The 26,956-nt window shown below is 41.9% G+C and overlaps 1 protein-coding gene across 2 annotated transcripts; it reads right to left on the bottom strand.

The window, feature by feature from the left end:
• Positions 1-1,022: 1,022 nt before the first annotated feature.
• Positions 1,023-26,522, bottom strand: DZANK1 (double zinc ribbon and ankyrin repeat domains 1). 2 transcript variants are annotated; one of them, XM_054063868.1, is made up of 18 exons: positions 26,380-26,522; positions 23,182-23,268; positions 22,429-22,582; positions 21,039-21,156; positions 20,598-20,694; positions 19,724-19,848; positions 19,079-19,161; positions 18,471-18,588; positions 17,433-17,546; positions 15,806-15,898; positions 13,532-13,654; positions 12,338-12,502; positions 11,077-11,305; positions 7,548-7,651; positions 4,412-4,486; positions 3,445-3,541; positions 1,693-1,778; positions 1,023-1,398 (listed from the first exon to the last, which is right to left on the bottom strand). In XM_054063868.1, exons 1-18 carry the CDS (start codon positions 26,486-26,488, stop codon positions 1,303-1,305), a joined length of 2,073 nt encoding a protein of 690 aa, XP_053919843.1. In that variant the 5' UTR covers positions 26,489-26,522; the 3' UTR covers positions 1,023-1,302. The 2 variants fall into 2 exon arrangements, with proteins under 2 accessions (XP_053919843.1, XP_053919844.1); XM_054063869.1 differs by lacking the exon at positions 1,693-1,778 and having other exon boundaries at positions 1,025-1,398.
• Between the last annotated feature and the right edge of the window lie 434 nt (positions 26,523-26,956).

Raw genomic sequence — 26,956 nt, 5'->3', positions numbered from 1 at the left:
CTGATGAAACTTAACTTCAAAATGGGGAATAAGCTATTCTAAGCACAGCCTGCGGTGGTATTGCTCAAGGGTCAGACTGGCTCAAGCAGCATTCATCAGGTCTCTTTAACATGTCCATGGAAGGTTTGGTTGGTTGCTCTCCTTGCAGGAGTTTGGAAAGGAAAAGAACTGCAGAGCAGAGTGCAGACAGTGAAGAACTGCAGGAAGGAATGGGCCAGTCCTGTACTAAATCCTTACTTGTTACAGGGCCCAAGTGGTTGGTGCCTGGATTGTGAAGGCTGTGGGCAGAACTGGATGCATGCGCTTTGGTGCTCCCAAACTCAAAGAACCTCCAGCTCCATCTTTGGGAAAAAGGCGACTGTAATCACCCACTGATGAGACCAGTCCTGGGTTTCCTAAGTTTGTCCAGCGTTCCCTCTCTGAGCATACTTGCAAATAATGAAATAACTGATATTTCCATCTGTAACAGCCAAATCATATGCCCACAAGCCTTTTGCATTCTTTTTATGTTTCCATTGTAGCTGTAAATAAAGAACAGATTTTAAGCTACTTCACTAATTCCAGTAACTTGGAATCAGTTTAGTGGCTTGTAGGTAAATGTTGATGCAGCATCACTTCAGAATCTCTGGATGCCTCTTCCTGCTGGGACTCAGCTCTGAGCTAAGAGCACTGAGCCTCAGTCAGTCTATATTTCCTTCTGGTCCTTCCGTATTTCTGACTGGGTCCGTGTGGGTGGACCTTGGGTCACTGGTTGCTGAGCCGGAGGCCTGGCTGCAGTACGTGCTGTAACAGGGCTCAGACGCACTCCCCTTCGTCCGATCTGCCTCATGGAGAGCAGAGTTGTTTTGCCTGCATAGGAGGAGTGAGCAATGGACTTGAAACCTAGGGAGAGTGTCCTGGTGTGTGGAGAAACCGTCTAGCAAATTAACCCTAAGAAAATGAATAGGGAGATACGGTATACATGTGGAGTCACAGTGATTTTCTTTGGGTAGGCTTTAGTGTGGTTTATTGTATTAAGTTGAAGTGGATGGGGGGAAGGAATTGGACAACAGCTTTTCTAACAAATGAGAAACCTTCAAAGCTGGCAGCTGAGAGAAAGACTGTAAATACTGTTATTTTTAATCACTTGTAGGTTGGCGTGTTTATTCAAGTTTGGCCTTGAAAGTAGATCCTTGAGTACAGATTTTTGGAGGAGGGGGTGGGAGGTTAATATTTTCTGAAGCTGGTAAAACTTCAGCAGGCACAGGGCAGAGGATCCCCGCTCACTCACAGTCTGGACTGCAGGTCAATGTCAGCAGCTCTCTACATGAGGAGGGAGGCGGCTTTTGTGTGCTTGTAAAGGACAGCAGCTGTGAGAGCTGGTTGGTATCCGATGCTGGTGCAGTTTGGGTCAGCTCCCTGGAACACATAAAGGAGGGAAGTTAAGCTATTAGAGACATAAAGATTCTTCAGCTTCCACCTTGCCTTAATATTGTGTGAAAACAGCGACCTAATTAAGCTCTGAGTAGGAACAAAGCTTGGCTTTGTCTAGTTCTGTAATAAATGTCAGCTATCAATTTTCAGATTTTATATTAAGTTGGACTTCTGTCCCCTTTCCTCCTCACCACCTCAGTCACTGTTAAAACCTTTCTGTTTCTACACTTGGATGCCCTCCTCCATGTTAGTGCTGCTCTACTGGCAGAGGATACATACAAGGAGCTCATCTTCTTTTTCTAGTGTTCTTGATTCTGTTCTCTTTATTTTGCCTGTTGAATGGAAAAGATTATGATTGTCTTTGCCTATCAGAAAGGGAAACAAGTGTTAATTCAAAGCAAAGTCAGTAACCTAACAAGAACTTCAGGGGGGATCTGGAAATCATTTATCCACAAAAATATTTTGTGTTGAAATGAAAGCAATATTTATGAGTTTTCTACAAGAGAAAGTGATGAAATATTTCTTGCAGATCCAACTGGTTTTAACAAAAGTTTTACACTCAGACTTAAAATCTTGCCATTTTGAAAAGGAAGATTCAATGAAATGTGTAATTGGAGGAGGGCGGTGTGAGTCTTTTTTTAACTAGCTGGTTTGAGTTTTTTTTTTCAATGGACTTCACTTGTATTCATTAATTGTTTTGACCAAAACCTTCCAAATTTTCAGTGTTTAGCTCCAAAATACTTAAGAACAAGACTAGAGGACCTTGAGTAGATATGTGTGTCCATTATTTTTAATTATTTACAAAAGTGCAGGAGGGTGGATACAAAAATTACCCAACATGTGGGGATCCTTTGAGCTGGTGCTACTGGAGTGCCTGGAATCACAGTCACATTACTGACACTCTGGAAAACCATGTCCTAGTGCTGTGGCTGCCACTTGCCAGTTGTCAGATTAGAAGCCCAAACTGGCTGAAACTCATATGTATGTCAAATGATTCTGTAGGAATGCCTGAATTCTATTGCTGACTTTACAACTGGTTGATTCCATAGAATCAGAGAATGGTTTAGGTTAGAAGGGACCTTAAAGACTATCCAGTTCCAAATCCCTGCCATGTACAGCGACACCTCCCACTGCATCAGGTAGCTCAAAGCCCTCTTCAACCTGGCCTTGAACACCTCCAGGGATGAGGCAGCCACAACTTCTCTGGGTAACCTGGTCCAGGGTCTCACCACCCTCATTGGAAATATTTTCTTCCTTACTTCTAATTTACATCTCATCTCTTTCAGTTTAGATTGGCCTTGTTGAACCCCATGATATTCACACAGACCCACCACTCCAGCCTGTCCAAGTCCCTCTGGATGGCATCCCTTCCCTACAGTGTGTCAACTGTGCCACACAGCTTGTTGTCACTGGCAAACTTGCTGAGGGTGCCCTCAATCCCACTGCCTGTGTCACCGATAAAGATGTTAAACAGCACCAGTCCTAATACTGACCCTTGAGGAATGTCGCTCATCAGCAGTCTCCGCACATTTAACAAAAACATAAATTCAATATGAGATGTCTAAAATGCTGAGCTGTTACCGACACCAATGGGAGATTCATGTTAGGCATCTCTGAAAACAAGGTCTAGAATTAATCTAGAATTGCATAATTTCTTATCTTTGCCAAATGTGCTGAAGCCAAAATCCCTGCCCCAGCTCAAAAGTAAAGATAATCTTGACATTTACAGCTCCTATTATGAAAGAACCTGCAAAGCATCTAAAGCTTTATCGCTATAATAAAGACGCTGCTGTGAGCTGCAGGAGCAGTTTAGTGGCCTCACCAGTTGTCATCTACAGATGAGGCATTCCCATGAGGCTGTACTGCTTAAATCTCAACTTAGCCATATTTTGAGAATTAAATATCAACTTAAGTAGGTGTAGAATGTGACGATATATTCACTTGTCTATCTCAGCATTTAACCTTCCAAGCACCATTTCCATGTTCTTGACTACAATACTCATAGTCTATCATAAAGATGGGAAACCTCACCGGAACCAGTCGGACTGCTTTCCTGTCCATCTCTGGCTTCTGTTAGAGTATTCAAGGAAGGACTTCTGAACCTCGCTGGTTTATTAGCATGAATATCCTGTAGAGTCATCAAAATAGGCAGTTAATCTGATTATCATGTGATGCTGTTATAATCTTAACACAGTGGCTTCTCATATGAAAAAATATCTAGGCTTTTAATCCGTTTCAAATTAACACAAGAACTCTGTTTTGAGGCACACAAATTTTTCTAAACCTTGTGTTAAGTATTTGTTTTGATTTAAAAAAAAAGAAAAAATGACAGAACTTCACTTCAAGAAATTAAGATTCTCGCCTAAATGAAAGCATGTCTATCCCCTCAGAGACCTGAGTCCTCACTTGGGAACTGATGCAATAAATGTTTTCAGGCACCACTTGGCAAGGTAAGCTTTAAAAGGTTCTAAATGAGAGATACTGCCTGAATTTTGGATATCAGAAATGGTAAGTTTTCAATTTTGAAAAGCTGGGAATGAATATGTGGATGGGTTTTGGAATTCTGGAGGCAAGGATTTTGGGTGCTTGAATATGGTTAACAGGGGCTCTGACAAATGTTATCTCCAAACTGCTGAAAAGTACTAAGCTTATTTCTTAAGAGCACAATATACACTGAAAATAAGGAGTCTCTAAGGGGTGTTAGAATGATCAAACAATGTCAGCTGCAAGAAAAATATTAATTATAATTGCAAACTAATGAAATGCAAGATGATAGCAACATAACAATGAAGTCTGGCTTAATCAGATCATGATGCCTGTTCAGCCATCTCCAACAGAAAAAGGAAAAGATTCCTATCTCTGAAGGAATGAGTTAACACCCTTTGAACAAAAGAAATTCTTGTTTAGAACTGAATTTAAAATATATCAGTGTTACACTGACTGGTCTAACGACAGCTTTAGAGCAGATGCGTAACAAAAGCCTCATCCTCAAACTGACCTTGTTAACAGCAAGAGCGTAATTCAGTGTAATAGTGACTTCATCATCATCCTCATGGATGGCAGCATAGTTAATCTAGAGGGAAAGAGCAACTGTTAGTATCTCTTACAAAAAGTACACAGAAACAGCATTAGGGGCAAACTTTGCTGATGATGCTCATTATGGAGCTGATACCCAAACTCACACACGTGACCTTTGCCTACCCGTGATATTGCACCAACACCTCCCATGTAGCTGAGCAAGGGGAGTGGGTGCTTTGAGTAACTTGAAATATCAAAACACTTGGAATGCCAAATGACCCCAAAAGAATCATTAAGGTTGGAAATGACCTCTAAGATCATCCAGTCCAACCATCAGCCCAACACAACAATGCCTACTAAACCACATGCCACATGTGATAATGCTACATTTCATGAAAGTTCAGTCATTCTCCACCCAGGTTTGGCAGCTGCAGGAAAGGCTGTGAAACCACAAGTCTATAGGAAAATATGGGAAACTTTCTATATCCATTCATTGAGACAGTATTGCTGGCAAGAATAAGTTTGAAATTATACATAAATAAGTGCATAAGGGATTATAAAGAAGCGGAATGGAGCTGACAAGTTTATATTGCAGCAGGTTAAGAATTTTGAGATAAGTTTGATTATATTTATAATCTACATGAAAACTGGAAAAAAGCAGTATTAAACCCAGATAGCTGGCATCTACTTTGAGTCGCTTCTGTTGATTTTGAGGGCAGTGATTTCAAGACAATAGGATGGACCTACACTTCATGTTCAGAGGAGGGCAACGAGGCTGGGAAAGGGTCTGGAGCACAAGTCATGAGGAGCGGCTGAGGGAACTGTGATTGTTTAGCTTGGAGAAGAGGAGGCTGAGGGGAGACCTATGGCTCTCTGTAGGTCCCTGAAAGGAGGTTGCAGGGAGGTGAGTGCTGGTCTCTTTTCCCCAGTAACAAGTGATAAGACGAGAGGAAATGGCCTCAAGTTGTACCAGGGGAGGTTTAGATTGGATATTAGGACAAATTTCTTTATTGAAAGAGGGGTAAAGCACTGGAACAGGCTGTCCAAGGAAGTGGTGGAGTCTCCATCCCTGGAGGTGTTAAAAAAATGTGTAGACATGGTACTTTAGTACATGATTTAGTAGGTATGCTAGTGTTGGGCTGAAGGTTGGACCACATGATTTTAGAGGTCTTTTCCAACCTTTATGGTTTCATGATCTCCACCAAGCAGATATCTTTTATATTTATACTTGTACTATAGCTTCTGAATATACTGGTGGAGTTCAGTAAACATCTGACAGTGTCATACCTCCCCAAAGTGTCATCTGCCAAATGGTTTCTGAACCCCAATATTCACAAACTTTTCTGTAGAAATTTCTATGTGCTAAAACTGTTTTTTTTTTTCTGGACTAGTGGCTCACATCAGTCAGGACAGCCTAATAAATAGTGAGCTTGGTCTGTAGCAAGGGAGACTTAACTCAGACGCTGGGAAAAAGCTTTCCAGTGGCTATGCCAGTTCATGGAGTTCCCAACCCTACTCATGCCTGCATCCCACTTCCACCTGCTCGCTACCAACTTGCTTTTCTGCTAGCACTGCTGCTCTTTTATTCCCTCCAGAGCTATTTTTAGCATGGGTCAGTCACCAATCCAGTCCACAAGCGGCTGTGCTGGCAGCACCCGGGAAGTGGTGTGAGGGGATGCACCTCCTGAATTCAGCAGGGCTGCTAAAGAAAGCACTGCGGTGCTGCAGCTGAGCTGCAAGGATAGTTCAGTGCAGAAATGGACTGCCCAGGGCAATTGTGAAATCTCCATTGTTGATGCCTTTGAAAAGCCTCAAGACAAAACAACCCTCAGCAAGAGCTGATCCTCCCTCAGGACAGGGACCAAATCAGCTCTCAGACCAGCCCTGCCTTCTAGTGCTCTTTAGGAAGAAAGTTCAGTTTCCGCCTTCTTGCTATCACTCCTTTAATAATTTTAATGCAGTTTGGTAACATCTTGAAGACTACATCTCCAGTAAGAAAAGCAATACCCTGCTCCTGTAATATTGTTATAGTTCAAACCAGAAGTAGTGTCTGTACCCAAAGAGATTGCTGCTATCTGTTGGTATAATCCAGCCTGGACTAGAGCAAGCGTATCATTACATCCCATTTCATAGAATCATAGAATCATAGAATCATAGAATCATAGAATCATAGAATCATAGAATGGGTTGGAAGGAGACCTTAAAGACCATCCAGTTCCAACCCCCCCTGCCATGGGCAGGGACACGTTCCACTGGACAGGGTTGCTCAAAGCCCCATCCAACCTGAGCTTGAACACCTCCTGGGTTGGAGCAGCCACCACTTCTCTGGGCAACCTGTGCCAGTGCCTCACCACCCTCACAGGAAAATATTTCTTCCTAATCTCTAATCTAAATCTCCCCTCCTTCATCTTAAATCTACACTCTTTCTAGTAGGGTTTATTTAACTGACCAGCTACAGAGATGTCACTGATCTAGTGACCTTTCTCTTGATTGCCTGCTGTGGGATACTAGAAAAGCAGCTGAGCAAGGGCTTTCTGTCTGAGGAAGTTAAGAGTAGACCGTATCACTCTCTACAACTACCTAAAACGAGGTTGCAGAGAGGTGGGCGTTGGTCTCGTTTCCCAAGTGACAGGTGATACAACAAGAGGGAATGGCTATAAGCTGTGTCAGGGGAAGTTTAGATAGGACATTAGAAAATATTTCTTCACAGAAAGGGTTATCAAGCACTGGACCAGGCTGCCCAGAGAGGTGGTTGAGTCACCATCCCTGGGGATGTTTAAAAAGCTGATAGATTAAGTGCTTAGGGATATGATTTAGTAGAGGACAGAGGACATGTTAGAGTTGATGATCTCAAAGGTCTTTCCCAACCTAATGATTCTATGATTCTATGACAGCTATGAAGCGAGAGAATGGAAACTGCCACAGGAAAGGAAGCAGAAAAATCTTCAGTAAAAGACTGAGCAAAAAAATGGAACAACAAAACAAATTACACACATAGAAGCAAGTAAAGGCCTAAAGAAAAGGGAGACATTTATTTTCCCTGTGTTTATCTAGCAGCCACAACAATCTTTTCATGAGGCTGCACAGGAAGATATTACTTATGAGCTCCTTCCTACCCTTCCCATACGAGGTTCTCCAATCAGTGTTCTGAATTCAAGGTTGTTCTGAGCGTAGCTTCTAAGGTGAGCGCAGACGTGGTCCAGCTGTTTTCTCCAGTAACCTGTTCAGAGAGAGTTAAGCAGGAGAAAAAACCCTGAAACCGTGATTAACATCTCTTCTACTCACTTGATGGATGGTTTAAAGATAGTGTATTTTCACTGAAGAAAAAATAATTGAATTTTTCCTTAGAAAATTAATCTTATCAAGAAAAGAGTTATAATCTAAAAAAAGATTAAACACTTCCTTATCTATAGGCTATAATTAATTTTCAGGGCATCTCTATTTACAACAAAACAACGTCTCAGAATTGTCCTAAGCTGGCCCAGTGTGAAGGATATTGTCACAGTATTCTGGATAATTAAAAACAAAAGTACAACATTACAACTAAGCAATTGTGCATTATTGAACTGATTTTCAGTTAATCTGAGATCACTGACGGGTAACAATAAGCCACATCTTAAAAGTGCAGACACAGTAACTCAACCTATACAGCATTCTGGGCTGTGTAAATTACTCCTCAAAGAAATGCCTTTCAGTTATAAACGGGAGAGCACATTAAAAGCTTGAGTGTTCCTGCTCTTTTGCCTGTCAGGATTTCTGGGAAAGAGGCAGCATTCCTTTATGCTGGTTCAGGGCATGAAACACCAGGGTTTGAAGGAGCCTGGATTCAAAACTCACCCTAAGCCATTTAGAGGTTTTGCAGTATATCCAAGTATTTCCGAAGCAGAGAAAGAAACAAAAGGGCTTGTTATCATTCTTAAATGATTGTTATCAGGATACGGCCAGCTTGATCTTCGAGCATACTTATGAAAAGTACAGAGCATGATTTCTTTTGTTGTAAATAAATTATATAGGCTAGGTAACCTTAGCTTACACAATAAAGTTGCTTCAACTTTACCCTTTCCTTCACGTTAAGTGAAGCTCAGAACAGTCACATCAGGAGAACAGCGCTGTTCTGACTTTCATAAGAAAAGACAAGTGAATGAGGATTCTTGTACTTGGAGGACTCCTCCAAGATTGAACTGCTAGAAACTATGACAAACTAAACCAGCAAGTTTTATTTGCTAGGCAGCTTTAAAGGAATATGAAAAGAAGGATCCACAGAGCTAGATAAATTGTTCCCTGCCATGGTTTCACATGTGAAAACTAATCATAGAATCATATTATGATTTATGTTGGAAGGGATCTTATAGATCACCCAGTTCCAACCCTCTGCCATGGGCAAGGACACCTTCCACTGGACTGAGTTGGTCAAAGCCTCATCCAACTGATCTTGAACAAATATGATACAATAGTATATATATAATATAATACAGGTTGAAAATCGTTATTAAAAAATCTAAGCTAGACTGCTACTTGGAGACTGATCCCTCCAGCGAAGTCAGTTATTTTTTGCAATAAACTGGCCTAGATCACCGGATTTTATTTAAAAAAAAAATCTAGGTGCCACGAACATATTCCTGCATGTTTGATATTTTATTACACCTGAAAGGATTTTTGGCAGTAATGATGGAATACCTGAACTCATACTGTTGGTAGGTGATTACACCTATCTTGCACTGATTTACTGTTTGGAGGAGGGAGAGGCTTCTTTGTAAAGTTTACCTGGTAACTGACTGGGCTCCTTTTCAAAACAGACTGAAAGTACAGGGAAAAAATACATACATACAAAACAGGGGATTAGCTTTTTTAATGTTGTTATTTTTCCCTGTCCTACTGGATTTTTTAATCTTCACAAAATAAAAGAAGGTAAGTTAATGGTTGTTATGGTCAAGAAATTAAAAAAAAATCACTTATTTAATAATTTGTATTTAAAAACTTTAATATCAAATGTCTGATACTGTTTAAATTGAAGAAACAATGGACATATTTGGCATATATAGACAAGATTTTCCTGGATGACAGCTTACAGTCTTGTTATTACATGTAGTTTCAAGCCATACATACAGCTCGGGGTCGAGGAAAGGGAACAGCCTGAAAGCCCTGACTGTAACAGACATTAATTGATTTATAGAACAAAATACCTTCCTCGGCCTTTGGCAGGAGAATACATCACACAGCACAACTTCAACAAAGCTCCCTCTGCTAAACGGATAAGAATTAACATAGATCAAATGCAGTCTGGAATTTCTTTCCCAGTGAAGAGAGTTCTCACTTACAAGCCAAGAGCTGTGCTTCTGACAGAGATAAATGAGCGTTCAGTGTTACTTTTCATTTTCTCTCAGCACTATTGCAGGCCAGTCTTTTATTATCTCTGACTAAATTAAGCTGCCTGACATGTTGAGTCAAGTGTTTTATTTCCTACAGTAACATCTAAGAGGACATGCCACGTTTCAGAGGGAGGGAGCCGGAAATCAGATTTCCTAGTGATCATTTTAAAAAGAAAAGTGCATCATCTGGATATTTATAAATAGAGTTAAAACAGGGATTTCTAACATTCATCAGCAACTTTTTCTATCAAATAGATAAATATATCTGATGATGGCCTGAGGATTTGGCCTTCTGATCATAGAAAAGATATGGGAAAGCGGATCAAAAAAAAGTAACTGCTCCTCCAAACCATGGTTTGATGCTGTAGTGATTGAAAATTAACTGATTTTCTAGAATGTCCTGTAAGATTAACTACAACTTTACAAACTGGGCCATTTATTAGGTTGCTAATTAATACTGATGGGTCATCTTCATGGGTTTGGTATTAAGAAAGCTGAAATTGGGATTTCTCCCAGGAGAATAAAGCAAAAATCTCTACGAAATCCAAACTTTTTAATTACAGCAAACAGTGCAGTAATGCCACAAAGAACTGACTGACCAAACCAGGGACTGTGACACAAAGCTGTTTGCACTACGTGGATAGTCTCTGCGTTGAGAGATGCAGATGCACTGATATCTTTGAGGGGCTGGAAGACAGGGCCTACAGGAGCTTTCATGGTTTCTACCAACCCTAATTTTTTGTAGTCCTGTTAAGAATCCCCTTCTCTAGATTAATTTCCTTTGTTTCCAAAACTTCTATATTTTATTCCACAGCAAAACCTCAAATAAGTTCTTCATGTAGGTAGATCTCATCCTATTTTTCAAGAGCTACGATGTCCTGTGTTTTGTTTAACAACACTCACAAGTGGTATCATGGTTCTAACTAAGCTTTGCATCGCAGGGAGGGTACCAGGAAGTGCGGTGGTTGTCCAGACGTTTCTGACTCAAATATAGGACACCTGCCCTGGTCTGGTAGGATCAGAGGAAACCAAATTATTAGCAATCGAGTAAGGCTGCACAAGGGTCAGTAACCATGGATATTGCTGACAGGCTTTATTTCAGCTGTTGATGGAGATCAGTGATTGAGTTCTAAGGCACTGGATTTACACTACAGACTTGTCAAGACAGAAATCAGTGTCCTACTGATGGCACGATGCATAGACTACAATCTTTTCAAGAAAAAGCAAGGTCATATATTAAAGCTGTCTTTAGAAAACATAAAAACAAACTCCTGACCTTTTCCAGGACTAATGGCTGTCAGGAGAGGTTTATGATCACTCATCTTTTCTAGCTTTTCCTTTCGTGAAATCAGCTCAAGCTCCTTCTTTTCCAAGACTTTGCGAGATGGGTAAAAAATGCCAATGGTTTGTGTTCCTTTATCTTCTCTTTCTTTTAGTTCCGCTGTTGATTTGGGCAAGGAAATGGGAGGAGGCTGCCAGGCAACTTGAGCTTGAAATCGTTTAGCCTGTGGGGCATGGAGGGAAAGGAAAAGTGTAAGCAATATAATTAGATGTAATTAAATGGCTTACAAGCAGAAATTAACTAGAACAGTACACAAAATTGTAAAGGAATGAAAAAGCTAGCAGGAAGAATCATTAACAATCCTTGATTTTAATTAACAGCTTGCTACAATGATGCAACTTATCACAAATATTCAAGCAAAAGTGAAACGATTCAGGACTGCCAGCAGAATAGCACCTATGCTTTTGTAGGGCAAAACCTGGCCTTGCTAAGTTGTCATTTTAGAGTTCTAAAAACACTGGTACATATGCACGAAAGAATATCTTGTGTCAGCAGGGCACAAAATAATTCACTAGTAATGAGACAAAAGAACTTTATGAGTTACGACTTTGAAAAACTGATTGTATCTCACTTTGCTATTCAGAATAAGTCTGGAATACCACAGACTCATAGAATGCTTTGAGTTGGAAGGGACCCTAAAGATCAGCCAGTTCCACCTGCCCTGCCATGGGCAGGGACACTTTCCACTGCATCAGGGTGCTCAAAATCTCATCCAGCCCAGCCTTGGAAACCTCCAGGGATGGGGCAGCCACGAGTTCTCTGGGCAACCTCTGCCAGTGCCTCCCTGTTCTCACAGTAAAACATTTGTTCCTAAGATCTCATCTAAATCTCCCGTCTTCCAGCTTAAAACTATTTCCCCATGCCTATCCCTGCACTCCCTCATAAAGAGCCCCTTCCAGCTTTCCTGTAGCCCCTTTCAGCACTGGAAGGCTGCTAGAAGGTCTCCCTGGAGCCTTCTCTTCCCCAGCCTAAACAAGCCCAACTCTCTCAGCCCGTCTTAAGGCCTTTGGCTGAGGCTTTTTTTTTTGGCAGAAAGCACTTCTCAGAGTAGGCGCACCCTTGGTCTTGCCCTCAGCATGCTCAAAGACCATAGCATTGTCTCAAAAGGAAATGAAGGGAGTTGTGCTGATCTATCCCTGCAGTGGGTGAGCCTTTTAGCTGTGTTCAAACCCAGCTTTGTAATATTACCTCTTACCTCGGAAAACTCCAGTGAGTCACCAACATCCACAGAATTGTCATTCCGAGAGCCCATCCTTGGGGGGGGCTCTATGTAAACACCACAGGACCCACAGAAGTGAGCGTACGGACGATTGCTTGTACCACACTTGACACAAGAAAAGTAGGATGGAGGAGGTCCAGGCTGGAAAGTTCAATGGAACACTTGTCACTACAGAAACACGTGATGCACAGCTCAGGAATGATAACAGCAGCAGAGAGAATTAAAAGGAAGTAAAGTAGCACTGCCTAAAGCCATTAGACTAGAAATATTAATCAGGATACCAGGTTATGCCACAGAGGCAAACATTTTTTCAGACAAATCTAGCACTACAGTATGTTATTTTTTTAACATATGCTTTCAAAAATATTTATTTTCTTTGGCAATGCCCTGTAGTTACTCCTCTAGTGCTCTGATACTGAATATTGACTGCAGTTACTTCCAGTTCAACACTTAGACCATCTCCAAGTCCCTTATCATGGTACAGAACTAATGATTCTGCATGTATACAGGAGCATTTCAAATTGTGTGTAGGCTCAGCTCACAGGGAAGAAAAAAAAAGTCTCTGTGAGTGTGATCTTAGATTGAAACACTAAACCTATAAAGATATATGAGGTCCAACACAAAAATCCCAAGACTGTGCCTGTAACTCTTTTTATTTAACAAATTAAGAAAATCAACTACAACTGATCATAACATGCAAAAGCTCTACTAAGCAGCAGTTAAGTACTTGTCTTTATTGAAGCTAACGAGGTCTTCAGCCAAAAAAATTGCTTGCATCATCTCCTTTCTGGTAATTGCCTGAATAGGTGACCATAGCCCAGAGTACTCTGGGAATATGGGAAAATGTGCATTTGGTTAGCCTGTTCTTTAGCATTTGATGGATAAGTTACCCTGGCAGAGCACTCAGCTGCTGCATGTCAGCTGATGCTCACTGACTCATGGAAACTTGTTTACATCCCTAAACGCTTAAGCCACTGACTGATGTGCAGTCAGGATGTCATCTAAGCCTTTCATTTTTCTTTACTTAATCCTACGTGCTCTGGGTGATTGTTTTGGTACTAATAAGCTGTGTGCTAAATGACATGAGTTTTGCAAAGAGAGGTTTGAAATTGCTGCAGGTCACAGATGGGTATAACCACATTTGTCACCACAAACACCAACCGCACATGCCTTGGCTCCACACCAGTCACAGAAACGGGCATCACACTGGTTAACACGACTGCATTTTGAGCACGAAACTGTCTTCCTTTGCTGGCTGTGGTAAGGCCGGTGGGTGTCTCCTCCAAACGCGGGCTAATAAAACAAAACAACCATTAGGGAGAAAAGCGAACCATAGAATGGTTTGGGTTGGAAGGGACTATTCCATGTCATCTAGGTCCAACACCCCTGCAGTAAGCAGGGACATATTCAACCAGATCAGGTTGCTCAGAGCCCCATCCAAGGTGACTTTGAATGTTTCCAGGGATGGGGCATCCACCACCTCTCTGGGGAACCTGTGCCAGTGTTTCACCACCCTCAGCATGAAAAAATTCTTCCTAATACCTAATCTAAACTTCTTAGGAAGAAAAGTTCATTAGGTTGACAAGCCAAATAAGGGAAAAAGGAAAAGCAAGCTACTTTGATAACATAAAGTAACATTTAGCCTAAAAGAACTATTTCAAATTAAAATAAGCAACAACCTGACTTGGATGTAACCTGTCACTTTTTTTCATTACAAAACAACAGTAAAATGTGGAATTAATTAATTTTTAAATATTTTTAGCAGAACTGAGTGCAAAAAAATTTATATTTCCTTATCAATGCTGCCCTTTTCGAATAAGCATTTATTAATACAGCCCCATGTATAAGTAGACTCACAGGTAAGAGGGAGGTTTCTCTGCTGATAAACTTATATTCAAACCCAAACCACAACAGTTATTTTTCTTGGTAGTAGTACAGCAGGGAGAGTGTGTTTGGACAATGAGTTTTCTCTCACTTTGGCTTTTGCTACATAATTTTTTTTTGCCCTCTTTACCTTACACAGGTTATAGATTGCCCAGCTGTCCTACTACAATTAACCTAGAGGGATATGGAAAAGAAAATAGTTTTTTCAGCTGAAACTTCTAGAGGTTGAGTAGAGATCCTAGTTACGACAAACAGGTCTTAAAATGTTTGGTTAGGCTTTGTCTCAGGGCTTATGCAGTTTATTTTCTCTGCAAGTCAGAAATATGGATAAGGAACAGAACTCAAGGAAAAGGATTTTGACTATAGATGTCATGACAGCAAGTGAGCAAACAGGAAAGAGCCCTGTTTTCAGCTGTTACCCGCATTGCAATTCGAGCGATGTGATTTGCAAGTTAATTTGGAAGATATAGAAGAGCACAAGTCTAAATATGTTCTAAATCTAAATTACTTAATGTTCATTAATAGTAATATCACCATCATTACTAATTATTAATTGTCCAGAATTACTATTGGTTATCACTAATTTATCATTATTATTAATAAAACTTCTGATTACTAGTAATAGCTCTTAGAAAGCATTTAACTTTCTCTCATCACTACTACGGGTCTCACCATTTAAGCCACGTGCCCAACAACACATGCAGCTACATATTAATATCTACATTCAGTGAAGCACCTGAACATATGTTTATCTTGGGTAAGTACAGATCCCTACTGAAATTCACTTTGAATGAATAACACCTCAGTGGCTACAGAAGAAACCTTTGCCTCTCAGTAACAAAAGTTTCAGAACTAAGGATGTTGCCGTTATAATCAGAAGATTTTAACTTCATTATTCTTCTCTCATTTCTGTATTTATCACAACCTGGAAAAGTGAAATGCACCATGAGGTTTTCACACAGGACTTTTCATACAAGAATTGGAAGTAAAATTCTTCTAAGGAAAGAAATAAGCAAACTAAAAGGGGAGATGAAACAAACAGCAGTTTTAGGTGGAACTTTTATCACTGCTTTTCTCATCTCTGTGCAGAGTCACAGTCAAATACTAGCATGGTAGCTGTATCCACATAGGGGAAGCAGCAAATGGAGATAAAAATAATGTAAAAGAATATTTGTTTTCACAAACTAATTGAAATCAACAAGAATTATCTTCCTGGTCTATGTACTCGAGTTTTCTATTGCAGTTGAGAATAATCTGAACAGAAACAAGACTTTCTTGGAGCCAAGATTACCCATTTTCTAAGCGCCTTTGGACCTTTCACAAAGGCATTTGCAATCCCGACTTCTACAGGAGCAACTTGAAGGTATATGATACACTTATGTTTAGCTGGGCATTTGTGATGCAGCATCAGTGGGAGTACTGAGCTTGAATATGGCATGTCAAGAGCATCTCAGCATTTATAATATGGGCACACAAGGGTATGATTTCAGCTTTCCAAAGAAAAAGAATGCTACGCTTTGATTAGATTAACCCTGGTTTGACTGGTGCAAGAAGCCTTACCTTGTGTATATCAGGCAGTTCGCTTTCACAGGTCACACAGTGTTTATGGTGAAGAGGATTTCCTGTGCCACATGTCTGACAAATTACTTTGCCCTTTAAAACAGAGAAGGAATACATGTCACACAGTGTTTGAAAACTGTGAACAATAACAATAAGAAGAGGACTTGACCTTACAAAGTCCTGTGGTGATTCAGCTCTGCAGAGAGAAGAGATCCTTCAAATCCGTGCTGTGCACTTCGGACTTTTGTTAGCCCATACCGCCTGGTCATCATAAACTTATGTTTCTTGCCACCCATATGTTTTAAACTACAGTATGGTTTCCTCAGGAGACCCAGCAACAATACCTCTAGATATCTCATAATATCATAGAATGTCCTGAGTTGGAAGGGACCCAAAAGGATCATTCAGTCCAACTCCTGTGCCTGCACAGGACAACCCCAACATTCACACCATGTGCCTGAGGGCAATGCACAAATGCTTCTGGAATATTATTAGGATTGGCGTATATATTAGTGACAGTTTGCTTAAGCACTGCACTCACACAGAACAGACAGACCAGTATCTGCAAGGATGATGATGATGACAACTATTATTATTATTATTATTATTATTATTACTACTATTATTTTCCTCCAGCCCTCAGGAACTTCTCCCAATTGCCATGATTGTTCAAATTTATTGAACGATACCAGTAACATCACCCTCAGCACTCATGAGCGCATCCCAATAGAGTCTATGAACTTATGTATGTCCAGTTTGTTTAAATATTCTCTAACCTGATCCTCCTCCATCAATGGTTAAGTCTTCCTTCCTCCCGGCTTTCATCCCTGGTCTCCAAGGCCTTGGATTTTATAGAATCATAGAACCGTTTGGGTTGGAAGGGATCTTAAAGCCCATCCAGTTCCAACCCCCCTGCCATGGGCAGGGACACCTTCCACTGGATCAGGTTACCCAAAGACCTATCCAGCCTGGCCTTGAACACCTCCAGGGATGGGGCAGCCACGAGTTCTCTGGGCAACCTGTGCCACTGCCTCACCACTCTCACAGTAAAACATTTGTTCCTAAGATCTCATCTAAATCTTCTGTCTTTCAGCTAAGGGCTGAAATTTCTGAAGGCTGATCTTACTACTAAAGGCTAAAGTGAAGAGTGCAGTCGGTACCTCAGCCTTTTCCATGTCATGTGTCATTGGGTCCCCATGCCCCTAGGTAGGGAGTATTTTTGTCCAGTTAAGATCACCAGCACTTTTGGATCCTGCCCTGGTCCTGCCACCCCATTTGTGCTGAGTCCTTAAAATCAAATGAGGTAAGCAGGGTAATATGGACATATCTAAATTTAAGGCCATAAATCATGCAATCATAGTACATCTCTCTACTGAACACAAGTGTATGTATTCCTGTCATTCAGCTGCTACATTATCTGGTCTTTGACATCCGTTCCTGAGCGTATGTGCTTCACCTTTAACACTTATTTTTATTAAACCTGGTTTTAATCCTACTAACTCTTAAAGCTGTCACAAGGTAATTACACAAACCCAAGTTGGATCACAATATTTGTAATGAAGTCTTCTGTTAGAAAAATGCATGACAGGAGGTAAATTGCTCATTTGTTATATTTATTCTCAATTACCTTTACGCAGACTTTGGTTTGGGGCTGCAGCTGTGGAGCTATGGGCGACTCACATACAATGCAGGAGGGGGTATTCATCGGCACAAGATGTTTGCACTCAAGACATGGTGCCATCTGAAGAAAAAGTCACATTACAGCACATTAAAAACCATAATGAGATCATTAAGGTTGTCACAAGATTTTAAATATTTGCCTTATTAGACTTTGCCATCAGTGGCAAACAGATGCTGACGTTGATCCTTAAAGATCAAAGGCTATTCAGAAAATACAAAGACAACTGGAAAGAGAATGCTTTACAGACTACTATAAATAGGACAGAAAGGTACTAAGTTAATTTTCAGTAGATTTAAAATGCTACTATAAAACCTGTGCAAGTAGTTAAAATCCTCTTAATTATGAACTTAATCTAAAGAGGTGCTGAGTATTCTCAGTCATCACTTGAAGCTGCAGCATTGCCCCAGAGAAGACAATTTTATGATGATACAGGAAAAAAAAATAAATCACTGATTTGTTAGATCAGGTTACTACTATCTCTTGGGAAGAGCTTAGAGAGGATAGTTATAGGCAGCACTGTAACAACTCAGTACTCTTACAGACGCACACACGTGCCAAGATTTCAGGCATTTTAGATGGATGTTTACAGCTATGACAGAGGCACTACTTACTAACAAACTGCACTAATTAGAAATGGATGAAATGCATGTGCAGGTCCTGAAGTTGTGGTAGTTGTTTTAGGATGAGGAGGAATCTGAATTTGGTGATGTTTCCTGGCACAAGCGAAAAAACCCCACAATTTACTTCTTCATTGTTATCCTTATTAAAATATATTGCACTTGAAGCAGTCTGTGGTTAATTTTGCCCATCATCCAAGAATTACAGCCACTGCTGAAGGTATCAAATAAAATAAAACAATCAGAACAGAGTTTCCCAAATGAAAATGCGACTAAATAACGGTTTTGCCAGTGTTGAATGTGTGATTTGCTGAAGAAGTTGGTTTCTCCAAAGAGGATTTGTTGACTGTCATGATGTTTTGCTGACCTGTGCACGTTCAGGAGGTGGGAAGCGATGTACTGGCACAGGTGGGATAGGAGATCCACATTCCTGGCAGAAGTGAGCCAAGGGGTCAGACAGGCGAGGTGCAGAACAGCGTGTGCATCTGAAAATAAGAACAAACTGGCTGGGCTTGTTTTGGTATTGTAAAGCTGCACAATAATGACTAACCTGGAACCTGCTGTGCTAGGACGTGGGCCACTGGTTTCTCAGTTGTGGCTTCCAACCTATGGTGGTCCACCAGACCTTGTCCAGGTTCCATGAGGTTCTGAACCTCAATATCTGTCTTTGTGTTCCACTTCTGTATAGAACCTCATAATACAGAATAGAATCATTGAATCACAGAATGGATTGGGTTGGAAGGGGCCTTAAAGTTCATTCAGTTCCAACCCCCTCTGCCATGGGCAGGGACACCTTCCACTGGATCAAAAAAGTGCCCAAAGCAACAGCTGGCTTTCTGGGCTGCAAACTCATATTGCCAGTTCATGTTGAGCTCCTTGCCCACCAGCACTCCCAAGTCCTTCTCTTCAGCAACCTGGTTTTAAAAGACAATTGCTCAGTTACTTTCCAAAGAAAAACGTTAAGAAATCACTTACCTGAGGAAATCTATTTCCCTTTGGATCCTTGCTACCTGTGAACTAGCTAAGCTTTTCCGGCTAGTCACTGCAGAACCAGCAAACTGAAATAAAGGGAATTTTTTAGCCATAGTAAACGAATATTTGCAAAATGTATATAAGAGTAGCAAAATCAGCTACAGATGTTATGAGGGACAAACTGCACTGAAATGCATCGTGTTAAGGAATATCTGCTACACCTGACTCCCTCATTAACTGCATTAAGGGCCCACAGTGTTTTCCAACAAAAATAAATCAATGTCTTGCTATTTACTTCCAAGACAGTATTACTGCATACTAAGTTTTAAATATCAACTTGCCATCCTAGGGCAATAATTGTTTGCTAATTGCAGATTCAGCAGCGCATTAGAAGAGAATTAGTAGGAATGGAAGCATTGTTAATTTAATTTGCCTGGTTTTGTCCTTACTGATAACTGGGTACTGCTTTGGGCATTCCTATTTCAGTGTGTCATTACCAGTAAATGTAAATTAATGCTGGAAATTGGAGCCAAAGGGATCAATTTCTAAGAAATAACATGAAAATGATCACAAATCTTCACATATTTATTTTTTTAGAGCTCAGTTCTGAAGACAGAGTTTTACAGTTCTCAACACCTCTTTGCTTACCCGTAACGACTCTGTTGGTGCTGCTGAGGTGGATTCCTCTCTGTACTCTGTTGTTTCCAAAGGACTGGGAAGGAGCTGTGGTCCTTGCAGGGACCTCTGTGTAGCCTTTCTTTCTGTTTCCAAGTCTAAAATTACAGTCCTGTTATTCCACTGTCATTCAGTTCACACAGTTAACATGTATCTTAACATAAATGTTACATACTCTCATTTTAAATTCCAATAGCTGAGCATATTTCAATATGTATTTGACATCCAGATTTTGGGTTCAAATAAGCTACATGGAACTACAGAAAATTAAACTAAAAGAAACCTCATTCCTCTCTGAAAGAGCTTACTTTTGTATTTGTCTCTATTTACAGTTTTCTTCCTTCCTGCATGCTCATAAAAAATCCAGGTCCTAAGAGTAAATTAATGAGTAAACAGCAATACAACTCCCTGCTCTTAAACATTCCTATTGTCATTACCATGGAATAACAGGCTTCATCTATAGAGAAAATGTGGTTCAAACTTTCATTTCTGCTTTGCTTACTCATTTTGGAACATTACTGCAAGCAAACATCAGTAAAGAACTCCATAAAGAATTTGCAATTCCATCAGTTTAACAGCTTTTCCTGGCACAAAGGGAAATACAGGCTGAGCCTTGTTACATTGCTCAGAAATGAAAGACTTCTTAATATGTTTTAAGAGGTAATGTGATATGTATGGAAGGTAATTCTTGTTCTCTGTTTGCAGTGTTGAGCAACCAAAACTGGAATTCCAAGAGGATGTTCTGTCTTCTGAGGTGGTTTTACCAACGATATAAGATGAAAACCTTACACTGCCTATTTTCAGCTAAGACAGGAGTCTATTTCAGTCTTATGAAGTAATACCATACCTTGAAAATCTTGGGGTTCTTCACTCCAGGCAGGCTTGATTTCCGCATTCCCTCCATTCTCCTTTAGTGTTGTAGTAAACATCCCACCTTCTCTCTCCTAAAAAGTAATTTCAATTTTATTTTGTTCTAATCCTCTTCTGCTACAGGTATTTGTTATGTTTGTAAAAGTACTTGCTTATTTTCCATGGCAGCATTTGAAAATCTTATATGATTATTTGAAAAATACTTGACCTGAACTGGTAATGAAAAACCAGTAAAGAAGAACAAAAATGATAGCATCATTGAAATGTTAGTATTACAAAAAGGACTGAAACAGCAAAGATGGGCAAACAGAGGTAATAAAATACATAACATAATAGCCAATTAAGGCTTAATCTGTAAGTAATACCATGCACACAACATTTTATATTCAGACAAGGAGTTAACTTTGCTAAAACTTGCCTTTGTGGTGATATCTTTGAAGAAATTCTTGTCATTGTCTTCAACAGAGAAGAGGATGTTTGGTTGCTTGTACTCTACCAGAAATACCTTTGTTACAACTGTACTCTCCCGGCAGTCCCTGAAAATCAGTGTTCATAAAGCCATATGCATGCCACAAACCCATGTGCAGCCAAAATTATATCATTGATGGACATAGCTCACGGCTCTTGCAAGCTTGTGAGTCATTATTTCAGTTAGTAAGTGTAACCCTGGACAACATTCTCAGTAACTACTGCCTTCTGCTCTTTTTAAAATGTATTTTCAGTTTAAAATGCGCACACTAAGAAGTTCCTGAAAAAATGTATGAATATTTCAACCCCTCAACATCTTTAAAACCCTTAATGCTCCTGTATCTGCTTTCAATTATCACTGTTTGGCAGCATCACAGAAAATGTAGAGGAAGACTTTTTTCCCATGCATAACACCATATTAATTTTCCCAGTCAAGCAGCAGGTCGCATCCTATTCATTTGATGTAACAACCGTCATTAAGTTACAGCAGTAACATTAAAACAGCTGTAACTGACCAAATTGCTCATTTAGGATTTATTGTCATTCTAGCCCACCTGAAGATGTCTTAACGAAAACATACTGGAAATAACTGTTATCCAAGTAGTAATATCGGAAAATACACATAGGCCTAGATTTGTGTAGTTAAACTCCAGTGCAGACCCAAGACCTGCACTGCGGGTGCTAAGGGCAGGAAACAGCAAGCACAAATCCTCAGCTGGAGTGGAAGACTCTGCTCCCTTGGAAATAAAAGATAACAGGACAGAGCACAGTCAGACAATGAGCGTGTTCTCTCTCTGTCTCTAAGCACGAAGGTAGTTTGGAGAAAGTCAGTGGTTGTGCAGTAAAATCCAGTATTTTTACTTTATCCTTGTACTTTACCCTTGTACTAACGTTGTATTTAAGCTGTGAGGTTTAGCATTCTCTGCTCCTTTAGGAGAAGCTAAGCAGATTCTTGGGAAGAACAGCTTCTATAAACCTCCTGAATCACTGAGTGACCCCAGAAAACACCAGACTAGTGCTTCTGCATTTTTTTATGATCAAGCTCAAAATGGTGAGCTCTAAGCACAGTCTATTACTTTCTCACCCACAGCCAATATGGATCATCCACAGCCCAGGAGATAAACATCCAAAAGATAATCCAACTGCACAAACACCTAATGGATGAAAGGCTTTATGAGAAAGTGAAGTCAAAGTAACCCATGAAGATCACTTCCATTGCAAATTGGCTGGGGAAAGGGACATTTGCGAGGTATGGAGTGCTTTAAACAGTATGGCTCCAAGCCACAAGCAAGATATCTGTCCCATGCCAAAATACAACTAGAATAAAAGAGGATACTTACTTTGTAACTGCCAGTGCCTTGACCATTATTTTCCCAACTGGTAATATGATAGGACCATTATACTTAAATGTGTTGTGCTCTCCGTAGCCAGGTTTCCTAGTGAGTTCTGGTTTACTTCCATCCAAAGTGTAATAAATGGAGACGTCAGGTGTATCTGAAAGACACAGAGAAAAAAAACTAACTAAACTGAATGCAACCTGTGAAAAACAAGCTGAAAGTACTTGGTACTGTGCTTGATTTTTCTCGTGTAAACAAAATAAAGCAGTTCCATAAATGACAGAATGTTTGGGACCAAAACTCTTCCTCCCATGAAAAATTAGTTATGCAACAAATGCAATTTCATGATAAGCAATATTTCTTTTCATAAAGTAGCTGTGCAATGGTTTTGTATGAAAATACTGCAATAGCTTGTCCATTCTAATGACGTCCATTCTAATGACAGAAAAGATATTTCCTACTACAGTGAAAGGTGGCATTTCAAAACCTGTTAGGACAATCTTTGGAGAGACCCTGGTATGATACTTTCATGCACTAGTTTTGCAGTCAAAGTGAAATGCAACAGCATAAGAGATCGATCTTGGAAGCAATTGAGATTGCTAACATATATGAAATAACTTGTGTGTCAATATGTGTTTGAACGCATAAAATTAAGTGGAAATATATTTAATGTATCAAACCAGGTTGGTTAATTTTATAAGTTCTTAATGAAGTGGGCTTTGAGGTTTTACATAGAGTCAAAGCTCTTATTCATACCTGATTTTATTTCAATGAGAGTATTTGTGTCTATTTCGTGTTTTGCCTTTCCTGGAAGAGGGATGCGCAGTGGAATGACCTGAGGAACTGAGACAGAGCCAGCTGTCATCTTTCTCAGCAGTGATCTTTAAAAAAAAAAAAAACAAACAAAAAAGACAGACAATAATTTTTCTAAGAGAAGAATGCATTGAGAAATCCAGTCTTTTCATATGATTCTTTGTCTTGTTTCTCTTAATAGAAGTCTTTAAACTGCTACTTGTTGTGAATATTTGCATGATTGTCACCTTGAAAAGGAGTAAGATCCTAATTACCACCACACTCACAACTTATTCTCCTGTTTCAGAACAGTGAATTATGTCTGAGATGAGTACTGTCACCTTTGTTTCACTTTGGCCTTTGTTCAAGTCCGATTTCCACGTGTTCAAGCAAATAGTGTTAGCATCACACATCAGGGATAAATGCTTGGAGTCATAAACAGGATCTTGACCCTAACAATGGCAGATGTGGTGTCATCTCCTTAGCAGAAAGAACCAGCCTCTTGTTTCATTGTGGCCGTTGGAATATATTATAGAATCATAGAATGGTTTGGGTTGCAAGGGACCTTAAAGATCATCCAGTTTGAAATTCCCTGCCTTGGTCAGGAACAGCTTCCACTGGATCAGAGTGCTGAAAGCCTCATCCAACCTAGCCTCGAACACCTCCAGGAACGAGGCACCCACCACTTCTTTGGGCAACCTGGCCCAGTGCCTCACCACCCTCATAGGAAAACATTTCTTCCTAACATCTCATCAAAATCTCCCCTCTTTCAGCTTAAAGCAGTTCCCCCTCGTCCTATCCCTGCACTCTCTGACAAAGAGTTCCTCCCCAGCTTTCCTCTAGGCCCTTTTAAGTACTGAGAAGCTGCTAGATCTCCCCAAAGCCTTCTCTTCTCCAGGCTGAACAACCTCAACTCTCTCAGCCTGTCCTCCCATATGGATCATCTTCATGGCCTCCTCTGGACTCACTTCTAACAGATTCATGTCCTTCCTGTGCCAAGGACTCCAGAACTGAATGCAGGGCTCCCGGTGAGATCTCACAAGAGCGGACTAAAGGGGCAGAATCCCCTTCCTCATTCTGCTGATCCCATTTCTTTGAATGCAGTCCAGGACACGGTTGGCTTTCTGGGCTGCAAGCGCACATTTTTGGCTCGTGTCATCTAGCAGCACCCCTTCTCTTCAGGGCTACAAGATGTCCCAAAAAGGACTAAAGCAAGACAACACTTCCTTAAGCTTATCTCAGCTATCACATGCATTAAGAATATACCTATCAAATAGGTGCCAAATGTGATTTATCATCATTTACATAGTTATTATCACGCAACATAATCCAAGAGTGAAAAATTGCATTTGGAGCCGATAACACTTTACAATACAAAAAGATGTACTCCAGATCTTGGCAATTGATACATAGGGCCAGGAAACATGTCTATACTAGAAAGATTTGGTTTTGTAACCAATCCTTCAGTCCTCCAGAAACATCTCTGTTATGCTGCTCATCAACACAGTGAGTAATGAGTCAGCACAGGAGGTGTTTGTTAGCCTGCGCTCTCACCGCGACTGTGAGGCGGTGAGCCACGGTGCTGCTTGGCGCTGCCCATCTCCTTGGCTGGGTTCCCTGGAACAGCAGTCAAGGAGTGTGGGCAGCTCCCAGTCAGACTCTCTTGGGCTGCATGCAGTGGCGCGGTAGACGCAGCAATGGGTGGATCAAATTTTTACCTGGCATGAGGGGGCAGAAATTTTCCTCAAGGACCTGCCTGCTCTTGGCACACCTGCACCGAAACCACACTGCCCTATTTCAGCCTTCTGGGAGCCCACCACTGGTGGGACACAAGCAGCATCCCCAGCGTGCCCCACCCCTGTCCCAGCATGGACTCTGTCCCAGGTCAGACCCCACTTCCCATCCCCGCACAGCACAGCCCACCTTAACCTGCTCCATCCCCGCTGAACAGACTCTGCCACCCCACTTGGTCCCACTGCATGAGCCTGGCCGCCTTGCAAGGTCCTGTCCCACAGCTCTGCCCACCTCTTTGAACCCTACTTGATCCCAGCACTGCCCACTACACTCAATCTCTGCCCACTTCACTAAATGCCCGCTTCTGAGTCCCTCCTCAATGCCCTAGATCCCAGCTCCATCCCTGCTCACCACACTTGATCTCAGCCACAGCCTTGCCCACCCCACAGAATCCCTGCTACAGAGCCCATTACCCACTCCACTTGATCCCACCACACACTCCTGTCCACACCACCTGATCCTTGCTACCAAACCCCTGCCCACTCTGCTCAATTCCAGCTGCATCCCTGCTCACCACACACGATCCCAGATACAGCCTTACCCACCCCACTCGATCCAATCTCACAGCCTTGCTTGCCCCAATCTGTGCTCACTTCACTTGATCCCTGCCCACCTCACTTGATCCTTGCTACTAAGCCCCTGCCTACTCTGCTTAATCCCCATCTGCTTAATCTCGATCCTATCTCACAGTCCTGCATAATCCACTCAATCCCTGCTTACCCATCTCGGTCTCTTCAATCCCTGCTCCACTTATGCCCACAGCACTTGATTCCTTTGATCCCCACTCGATCCCTGCCCACCCTACTTGATCTCTATTTACCTCACTTGATACTGCCCCATTTTATCCCATCCCACTCAATCCCTGTTCACCCGACTTGTTCCCACTTGACCCCTGCCCACCCCACTCAATCACCACTCAGTCCCTGCTTGATCACACCCGGTTCTATCCCTGCCCACCCTGCTCAATCCTATCCTGCTCAATCCCTGCTCACACCGCCCAGCCCACTTGATCCCTGCCCACTTTGCTTAACCCCTGCCCGCCCCACTGGATCCCATCCCACTTGATCCCTACTCAATCCCTGCCCACCCCGCTTGATTCCACGCCACTCGATCCCAGCCCCCTCAATCCCTGCTCACCCTGCTCGATCCCCATTTGATCCCCATCCACCCCACTTAAAGACACATCACTCCATTCCTGCCGACCTCTCTTAATCCGATCCTGCTCCATCCCTGCTCACACTGCCCACCCCACTGGATCCTTGCCTGCCCCGCTGAATCCCATCCCACTGGATCCCCACTCAATCCCTGCTCACTCTGCTCAACCTCTGTCCACCCTACTGGATCACATCCCACTGAATCCCTGCTCACCTTGCTCGATCCCATCCTGCTTGGTCCCATCCTGCTCAATTCCTGGCCACACCATCCACTCCACTCCACTCCTTTTCACCCTGCTGGATCCCTGCTCACCCCACTCCATCCCTGCCCACCCCGCTGGATCCCATCCTGCTTGATCCCCACTCGATCCCCGCCCACCCCACTCAATCCCTACTCGACCCCTGCCTGCCCCACCTGATCACACCCCACTCGATCCCTGCCCATCCTGCTCGATCCTTGTTCACCCTGTGCGATTCCTGCCCACCCTCCTGGATCCCATCCCACTCCATCCCCACAAAATCCCTGCCCACCCCACCTGATCCCACCCCACTGTATCCCTGCCCACCCTGCTGGATACTCGCTCCCCAACTTGATCCCTGCCCTTCCCGCTGGATCCCATCCCGCTCGCTCCCCACTTGATCCCTGCCCACCCCACCTATTCCCCACCCATTCTCTGCCCTGCTTGATCACACCCCACTCTATCCCTGCCCACCCTGCTCGATCCCATCCCGCCCGGTCTCCATCCCCGGTGGATCCCACCCCGCCCGGTCCCCGCTCACCCTTCCCACCC

The sequence above is a fragment of the Cuculus canorus genome, chromosome 3, assembly GCF_017976375.1.
Source record: "Cuculus canorus isolate bCucCan1 chromosome 3, bCucCan1.pri, whole genome shotgun sequence".
Lineage (NCBI taxonomy): Eukaryota > Metazoa > Chordata > Aves > Cuculiformes > Cuculidae > Cuculus > Cuculus canorus.
This window is presented reverse-complemented; position numbering and strand designations above follow the sequence as displayed.